General features: G+C 55.8%; 1 protein-coding gene across 1 annotated transcript; it reads left to right on the plus strand.

The window, feature by feature from the left end:
- Positions 1–891: 891 nt before the first annotated feature.
- CLIC2 (CLIC family member 2) lies at positions 892–8,542 on the plus strand. The gene is made up of 6 exons (XM_010217855.2): positions 892–1,048; positions 4,692–4,801; positions 5,281–5,406; positions 5,597–5,703; positions 6,418–6,599; positions 6,791–8,542. Exons 1-6 carry the CDS (start codon positions 992–994, stop codon positions 6,950–6,952), a joined length of 744 nt encoding a protein of 247 aa, XP_010216157.1. The 5' UTR covers positions 892–991; the 3' UTR covers positions 6,953–8,542.
- The last annotated feature ends 534 nt before the right edge of the window (positions 8,543–9,076 follow it).

Raw genomic sequence — 9,076 nt, forward strand, 5'->3', positions numbered from 1 at the left:
GCACTGCCCCAGCTGAACCGCTGCCAGCAGGATTCGGGATTCCCCAGGCCCTAGCATGCTCTGGGCTTTCTCTCCTTGGTTCTTTTGCCAAAAATCCTTACCCTGACAGCCCTCAGCAAGCTGCAAGGAGGGGTGGCAGACAGCCAAGCTGCATCACTTGGCCTCTGTCTTTCCCTGCCTTGCTCCTCTGCTCCTTGCACTGAACGGTGGGCATGGGCAAGAGATGTCCTCTCAATCCTGGCAGCTGCACTTGTGTCTGCAACATGGGATCTTGTGAGGCGAATGGAGGCGGATTCAGGTCAATCCATGCCAAGGAGAGAGGGGCTGGGGGTCAGCACTGGGACCCGCTCAGAGCCCCCTGCCCAGCTGGGCTCCCAGTGCCGGGCACCGCTGGAGGCAGCTCCAGAAGGATGTGGTGGGTGCTGCTGGCACCAAGGCAGGGTGTCCCTCTGGCAGGGGGCAGGTCCACAGCCCTGAGGGGCACAGGATGGGTAGCCAGGCACAAGGAGGGGACCATGGAGACTGTGAAGACCTTCCCCCCTGGGCCGGGCCAGTGAGAGAACCCATGTGCGAAATGCTTCCTGCGCGTTTCCTGTGCAAGAAAAACCCACTCTGCTCTCAAGCGTGGCGCTTGCAGCATCAGTGACAGGACATTCTGGGCTGCGAGCCCACTCCTAGGAGGCTCGAGGGCAGCGCCTGGACGGGCTTGATAGACGGTGGCTTGATAGACCTGTAAACGCAGATAAATCGTGCTGAGTAACTTCTGGGAGGCCTCCGCCGTTCCCCTCACCCCTCTCGCAGGTCGCTGTGAACACCCCATCGCTCCTCCCCGAAAGGAAGGAAAGGGCAAAGCCGCAGCCCTCCGTGGGTGAGAGAGCGCAACGGGGCTGCGGGAGACAGCCTGGAAACGCCTCCCTGCTCGCTCACCCGGGGGGGTTGGCAGAGAACGGTTGACTCAGCCCGGCAGTGAGCAGCCAGCGGTCCCCCCAGCATGGAGAACCAGCCGCGCAGTCCTGTGAAGGAGCCTGAGATCGAGCTCTTTGTGAAGGTGAGTCCTCCGAGCCTCTTCCCGTGTTGACTGAGGGCAGCTCGGCGTGGAAATGGGCTCCTTTGAACGACTTCTCCTGCTCAAGCCCGGAGGCTGGGCATGCGGGACGCCCGCAGCCTGCCCACGGGGCACGTTGGTGGGGCAGGGATGGGTGTCGTGCCCATCTCGCTGCCCCGCAGAGCCGGGCGGCACCCAGCCCTGGCCACGGTGCTGGTGGCTGTGGCAGTGCCCTGCCCCTGAGTACAGCGGGCAGCGATTGTAAGAAAGCAGCAGGGTGGGCGCATGAGGGACCCCAGAGAGCCCTCGTGAGCAGCCCTGGGCTGGGAAAAGCAGGGCTGAAATGCAGGGGGCAGCTGCCTCGGGTCCCCCTCGTGCGGGCATTGTGAAACATCCATGGCAGGGCTGGGGAGCGCGCGGGAGCGCCTGTGTGGGGGCGGATGCGGAGGGAGGGACGGGCGGCTTCTTCGGTCAGCCGGAGGGGATAATTCGCTGGAAACGCTTTTTAACTCCGTTAAGCAATTTTTCAAACACTTCCTCTGGAACATTTCACCACTGTCCCTCCAAACATCCACGGGGAGTAGAGAGAGCGGGGCCGGGGCCAGATCCCTGAGAGCACATACGCAATCACCAGCGGCAGAGAGGCCCTGGGGCAGGACGTGGCCCCAGGCACGCTGCTGTTGTGTGTCGCAAGCAGTCAGGGGAAGAGCGAGGCCACCCGATGCCACCATGGCACTAAGGACACTTCCCCATGCAGCCTCTGGGCAGCCAAGTGCCATGTCCTGAAGGACCATGGCAGCGATCCACAGGAGCTGGTTTCCCACCAGCCTGCACTGGGTGCGGGCTCACATTGGCACCACACCAATGCCCTTCCTCGTGGAGGGATGTGATTCGAAATATATGTCAGAGAGGATTACTGGTGGCTTAGCGAAGGTGGTCTCTCTAGTGTCTGTGGTTGGAGCTGTGGTGGCCCCCAGGAGAGCCGCCCGGCCCGAGCTGTGCAGGGTGGAAGCTGGTGAGCGCGTTTTCTTGCCCATGTAGCGCAGGCTCAGCTCTCACCTCACAGGCTGTTTCCTGCCCCGCCACCTCAGTGTCTAGCGCTGAGAGGAAACCGGCGCGCAAGCTGCTGTGATGGTGGCGGGAGGCATGAGGGGGTTTCATGGGGAAGAGAAACAGAAAACAAAGCAGCAGCTTAGTCAGGAACTTCCCCTAAATCTTAATTTAGCTCTGAAACCCCCCTCTGACAAGTTAGCAGACAAACTGACGCCACGTCTTGTTCTTTGCTCTTCGAGACACCGATTTACTGAAGTTGGGTCTGATCTGAGGGGGCTAAGCAAAGAGCAATCCACTGTGCTACAGGGTGTTGGGCACCCCACATGCTTCCCTGGCAGCAACTGGGCCCTCTGAGACACTGCTGCTTGTCCCAGGATTTATGGTGATGGCCGTAAATCACGAGTGTCCTAGGAAGGGTGTTGCCAGTGAGCCAAGACTCATGCGAGCGCCCTGGCTTCAAGTACGCACCAGTTCACGGCACCGTCTCAGGGGCTGGCTGAGCTTTCAGCATGGGCTAAATTAGCTTGGCAGCGATGGGGCAGGTGTGACGCAGCGCCCCACATTGCCTTCACATCTGGAGGTGGCAGTTCCCATGAGTCCATGAAGGATTTCTCATCGTTACCAACTTGTCATCTTTAGACACTGGGAAGGGCCTGGGATACTGCGCACTGCTGTAACTGCCCCGGCATGCTCGCCACCTCCCCCCTCCCACCATGTTTTATGCAAGGAAGGAAACACGGGACTTCTGAGTAACTTTGGGTGTTTCAACTCCTTGCAAAGGTGCAGAGTCTGGGCTAAAAGCCTGCACCACCCTGGAAAAGCTGTGCTGGCCCAAGCCTGGCCCTCTGTGTCCCACCCATCTGCCCATACCCAGCCCTCTGGTAGCCTCTATGGCAGAGACCAGCCCAGACCAAAATCCTCCACCCCCTGCCAGTGCTGCCTCCCCAGGCAGGCATTCAGCAGCCCTCAGTGGGATCTGCCCTGTGCATCCCGAAGCATTGCCTGGTTGCTGGGCTGCAGCAGGGGAAGAGGCGCTTTCTGGAAAGGAAGCAATGAGCAGAGACTTCCTCTCCTTGTCGCTCGAGCTTTGCTGGGGAAGGCAGGCACATGGCTGCGGGTTTCTGCAAGCTGCTTTCCTCAGAGCTCCCTCGTGTGCGAGGGTGTCTGGGCGCACAGTGCCCACTCGGGCCATGGTGGCTGTCAGGGCTCCCTGGGCTCCCTGGGCCAACCTGCAGCCCTTCACTCTCGTCGTCGTTCAAACACTGGTGGAACTGCCCCCATTTCCTCTCGATAAAGATTTGGCTCTGAGCACCCAAGTATGAGCCTGGCTTAATTTTTTTCCTGCGGGGGTTCTCCTCATTTTCCTTTCTGGTCTATAATCACCCACCTGTCTGTTTTTAAAAGACAAGAGGGAAAATCACCTTGAGATGTTCAGAGCTTGGAGTTACATGGCAATTGCAGAGAGGTCCAAGGTGGGTCAGCAGAGGCAGGCTGGGTCGTAGCAGCAGCATCCTTGGGGTGGGACCCCCAGCCTGTCCATCCTGCCCTGTCCATCCTACCATTGCCCCATGCTTCTTGCACAGTTCCCCTGGGCACAGGACCACTCGTTGCATTGGACCAGCACAGTAGTTTGATGCAGCTCAATGGGCAATTTGCAGGCAAGGTCTCTTCTCACCCCTCAGCCTCATACCAAGGGAGGAAAGCGATGGGGAGCACAAGCAAGTGACCCTTTCTCCTCCCAGAGGTGAGGGAAGCTGTTTGTGTGGCTCTTGGTCATCCTCAGCCTGGGGAATTTCTCTGTAAACACAAAAGAAAAAGTTGGACGCTAAAAGCACACAAAAACAAACCACTCTTTTCCTGGCAAACATGAGCACATTTCCCTTTGTGTCCGCCCTCCCGAGACTGGCCTTCAAGCCAAGTGGACCCTCCCTTCCTCCCTTCCTCCCCATCTATTATCAATCACCCTCCACCTCCTTCCCTCAGCCTCCTCCTCCTCCCTGTTTTATCTCACATCCTGGGAAGGAGGTTCCGACCCCGGTCATCCTGAGGACAGTCTCCAGCACTTTCCAACAGCAGCAGGACCATGGCTCAGGAAGGGGGGTCCTGCAGTTCCAAGACAGGATCGGTTTGCAGGGCAGAGCTCCGTTAACGGGCTCGCTGGAGGGCACACCGGCTTGGGCTAGGGCTCAGGCCATGTCCTCTGGGTGCCTTTCTCCTGTGATCAGTGCCAGCAGCCCTACTAGAGCCCAGCTTTGTGGGCTGGGATTTTGCAAAGGCAGAGCCCAGTCAACAGGACTTGGCCCCTTTGTCCCGGCATACAGCATTCACGAGCCTGGCACGTGCATGTGCTGCATGGAAGGTAGATAGGTAGACAGACAGGTAGACATAGACCCTGTGATGAAATTCCTGTTGTCACAGGAACCTGTGCCAGGACCCCAAATCTCTAGGTCTCCCTAAGAGGTCCTGCAGATCTGGACAGAAGGCTGTAGGGCACTGTAACGGCACAGAGCTACCCTCTCTTCAGATTTCAGGGCATCCTTGGCAGTGTTCCACATGTTGGTTAAAATCCCTGATTTTTCTGCTTTCCTTGCAGGCTGGTATGGATGGAGAAAACATTGGAAATTGCCCTTTCTGTCAGCGCCTCTTCATGGTGCTGTGGCTCAAAGGAGTCAAGTTCAATGTGACCACAGTGGACATGACCAGGTGAGATCATAACATGTCGCAGCTCTGTGCCACCAGAACCTGTATAATGAGACAGCCCATGGTTGAACTCTCCTCCCCAAAACATTCCTGCCAGCATGGGCTGCCTGGTCCTGCTCCTGCAACATGTCCTGCACTGGAGCCTCATTGTAAGGGGGACAGCGGCGACAATTCCCACCCCAAGTTTCCCTGCCTGCACAGTCACCGCACTGCAGGGCTGGATGGGATGGGCCAGCGTCGAGCTGTGTTCACATGCAAGCGCACACAAGGACAACATCCATCTGCATGGATGTCTGTCTGCATGCAGGTCCAAGGCAGGCAGAAGGGCTGGAGAGCACTTCCCAGCCCTCTCTAACCAGCAGAGCGTGTAGACAGGGATGCTCCTGGCTCTGTGCCCATCCAGGTCGTGTTCATTGTTCTAGGGAAACTGGCTGGTGCAGAAAGTCTGCAGGCTCTGAGACCACTTATTTGCTTTGTTTCAGGAAACCTGAAGAGCTAAAAGATTTAGCACCGGGCACCAACCCACCCTTCTTGCTGTACAACAAGGAGCTGAAAACAGACTTCATAAAGATTGAGGAGTTCCTGGAGCAGACCCTTGGCCCACCCACGTAATTATAACTTGCTCCTTCCCCCTTTCACGGCCTGGAGGGCACTTAGCAGCATCGAGCAGTTCTTGGCAAATAGAAAAACTGAGGCAGGGTGGTGGGAGGTGGCTGGAAAGCAGCATGTGGTTAAGGACTGTGCAGCCAGATCTCTGGCTCTTTTCTTGCCTTTACTGATGGAAGCATCTCTTGAAAGGTATCCACACCTGAGTCCCAAATACAAGGAGTCCTTTGATGTTGGCAGTGACATCTTTGCCAAATTCTCGGCATACATCAAGAACCCACGCAAGGAAGCAAATATCAGTAAGAGACGTTGGCCAGTGGGGTGCAGGGTCCCCCCGCCTGTGAACAGTGGGTGGTTGTGGCCAGGGGTAGCTGTGCTACTGAGGAGGGGTCTTGGTAGTCATCACCACAGGGCCCAGGGGCTGTCATGCTGCTTCTCTGGGGGTGGGCAGCACATTTGTTGGAAAGCATCTTGCTTGCTGATGGGTAAATCCAGCACCAAGGCTGGGATTCCTGCAGCTTCAGGCTTGTTGCCATCCACAGTGAAGCCTCCCCAACTAGCGGAAGAGCAGGCAGGAAGGATGGAATCAATCTTGTTGATCCCTCTGTGCTAGCGGGGCTGATGACTCTGGCCAGTGTGGAGCTCTGTGCGGGCGCTAGCCCGGGGCCAGGACCCTTGGCAGCCTGCCCTGCTGCTGAAAGCACGTCCTGGAGGTCAACAGCAAGAGGCCACACTGCAACGCTGGCCCTCACTTTTGGCTCCGGTTAGCAGAGAAGAGGCTCATCAGATCTAATCATAATATGGGGACATGACCAATGCTTAGATACATGTCACCCTACAGCCCTGCTCCCAAAGTTTGTGTCGTGCAGGGGTCCGGGTACCCAAGCCCATATGTGAAGTGTGGGAGAGGCTCAGCTGCTTGGTCAGAGGGCCTGGCGCTGTGCTGGGAGCTGCAGGGAGCCACCAGATTTGGGTGTTTCAGGCTGACTCCGAGTGTTTTCCTGTCCACCCAGATTTCGAGAAGGCCCTACTGCGGGAGTTTCACCGCCTGGATCTCTACCTGAACACCCCTCTCCCTGAGGAGGTCGACCAGGACAGCATGGAGGATGTCACAGTCTCCAAGAGAAAATTCCTGGATGGAGACCACCTGACACTAGCTGACTGCAACCTCCTGCCCAAACTGAACATTATCAAGGTAATAGCACTGGCTCCACTTGATCAAAACAGAGGATACCCACTGTGGGAGGTGGTGATGGGACACGGTAAAGGGCCTGGGGGTGGTGATGTGAGCATGAGAGTCCCTACTCGTCCCATCCTGATAGGAAGCAAATCCTTCTTGAGTCTCAGCCTCCCTTTCTCCCCTCTGTTCCTGCCCTTCCACTCTAGATCGCAGCCAAGAAGTACCGTGACTTTGAGATCCCAGCAGACATGACGGGAGTGTGGCGCTACCTGCACAACGCCTATGCCTGCGACGAGTTCAGCCACACGTGCCCTGCAGATGAAGAGATAGAGCGCACCTACGCCAGCGTCGCCAAGAAGATGACCTAGCGCGGCTGCTGGGAGCCTGCCGGCTGCACGGCCCCATCCAGAGCCCCAGTGTCTCCGTAGCCCTGACAAAACCAAAGCCCGGCTGAGAGAGAAACTGTCGTTAGCCACCGCCTTTCAGAAAGAGTGCCTTGCTTCACAGCCACTGCTGTTCTCTACTCCTCTGCTGGCTGGCTGCAGTCCTAATGCGCCCTCAGTGTGTGTATGGACTGCTCACCACCTGGCTGCAGTTTCAACTGCTTCCCTGTTCATCAAAGACTCATTTCCTTCTGGGGCTGCCAGTATGGCCTGGAACTCCACATCACAGGAAAATCTGAGCACTAGTCTTTTGTACCAGCACCCTTGGTGGAAGAGATGAGATTTCCCAAAGAAATCTCTTGCCAGCTACTGCTATATCATCCACTGCTGGAACTGCATGAGCATCTAGTGCCGTGCTCTGCCCGGCCCTGTGCTCTACGTCTGCCAGTCAAACTGCACAGCAGTCCAGTATGCTTAGGAAAAAACATCCAGGTCTCCAGGGATGCTGGCACATCACGGATTCATGGGAGATGTAGCTGGTTGAATTCACCCAGACGTTCTTCTGTAAGAGCTGTATCTGGTGCCTCTTCCACTAAGGCATCCACATTAGAGACGAAGACACCTAGAGATTCTGCTCTCAGTAGTTTATTGCAGTGATTAACTACCTTCACTGCTAAAGGCAAAGAATTACAACATTCATCTAATTCTTGCAGGGATGTAGGGGGCATGTAGATGCTAGGGATGATGCTTGTCGTGAGTGTTACATGTCTTGGGTTGGGAAGGAGGTGCATGGGAGCTTGGCAGAGAGCTCCGAGCAGGGGCATCTCCTCAGTGTACTGGGATCTCATTGCAGACCAGCCTGGTCCACAGCATTCCTCCTGAGCATGCTAGAAGGACTGAAAGTGCCTAGGTCCCCATGCAAACAGTGTAAATTCCCTCTTGGCTACTGTTTCTGCCTCATCTAACACCATGAGAGATGCAGCCACGTGCAAATCAAAGTCCACCACCACATCCTCAGTCCCCACCAAAACTGCATGTGTCTGATCTGGAGAGGCTTAGGGTAGGACATTCATATGGTTTCCACACCCCAGGACCAGTCAGCCTGAGAGAGCAGGCAAAACCTGGCTTGCAAAGCATTGTTTTTGCAGAAGATACTCGGGCAGGTTTGGTGCCAGCCCACTGTCCTTGGCTCTTTTTCAATCCCTTCCCATCCAGGATCTTTGATGCAGATGAATAAAAGTCACCTTGCATTCCCATCAGATACCTCCAGCTCCCCAGGCATCCTGCCAGCACCTATGAATTCAGCCATCTCTCCCAGTCTTTTGCCAATGGGCCAAAAAAAAAAAAAAAAAAAAAAGAAGAAATACTGTAGTATGGATGTACCAGGCTCTATGGAGACAGAAATGGCAGAATCACCCTCTGGATCTCACTACCGCTTCCCTCTGTATACTAAAACATGTGTCCTTGCAAGCCTGCTTCTGATAGTGCTGGATTTGGGGAGTGGTTTTGTTTTTAATGAGTTTTGGGTTGTTTGTTTTTTAAACAAGAACAACAATAAACTTTATTTTAATATTGCTTGTTGTATGTGTGTACACAGAGAAGGAGGGATCTTCTCCATGGTGGAAACCCTCTTGGTGTTTAACATAGGTGAAACTCCTTGCTTGAACGGGGGGGTTGGACTAGATGATCTCCCACAGCCTCCACCAACCTGGCACCCATGACTCAGCAGGCTTCACATGGCCATGAGGTCCCTGCAGCCCCTCTGCTCTGCTTGCAGGAGAGATGCTTCACTATGACCTACCCACATCCTGCACTCAGCAGCAGGAGGAACCTGGGCCCGGCATGACGTGGAGATGGAGCAACCATGGGATAGAGCAAGGCAGGACATAGTGCTCAGCTGCAAGAGGTTTATTTAGTGAGTGGACAGCACTTTTCATCCCTGCACAGTGTCATTTCCTGCACTTGGCTCCTGCTAGTGGCCTGCAAGCCCCTGCAAGGGGGTGAAGGCAGCTCTGCCTTGCTGTGGCTGCCATTTTCCCCACTGATCACCTGCTATGCAGGCAAGAGCCATGTCACTATGGGGAACAACATGTCCTGGACCCTCAAGGA

The sequence above is a fragment of the Tinamus guttatus genome, unplaced genomic scaffold, assembly GCF_059628265.1.
Source record: "Tinamus guttatus ecotype Peru unplaced genomic scaffold, ASM5962826v1 Tinamus_guttatus_pri_ptg000287l, whole genome shotgun sequence".
Lineage (NCBI taxonomy): Eukaryota > Metazoa > Chordata > Aves > Tinamiformes > Tinamidae > Tinamus > Tinamus guttatus.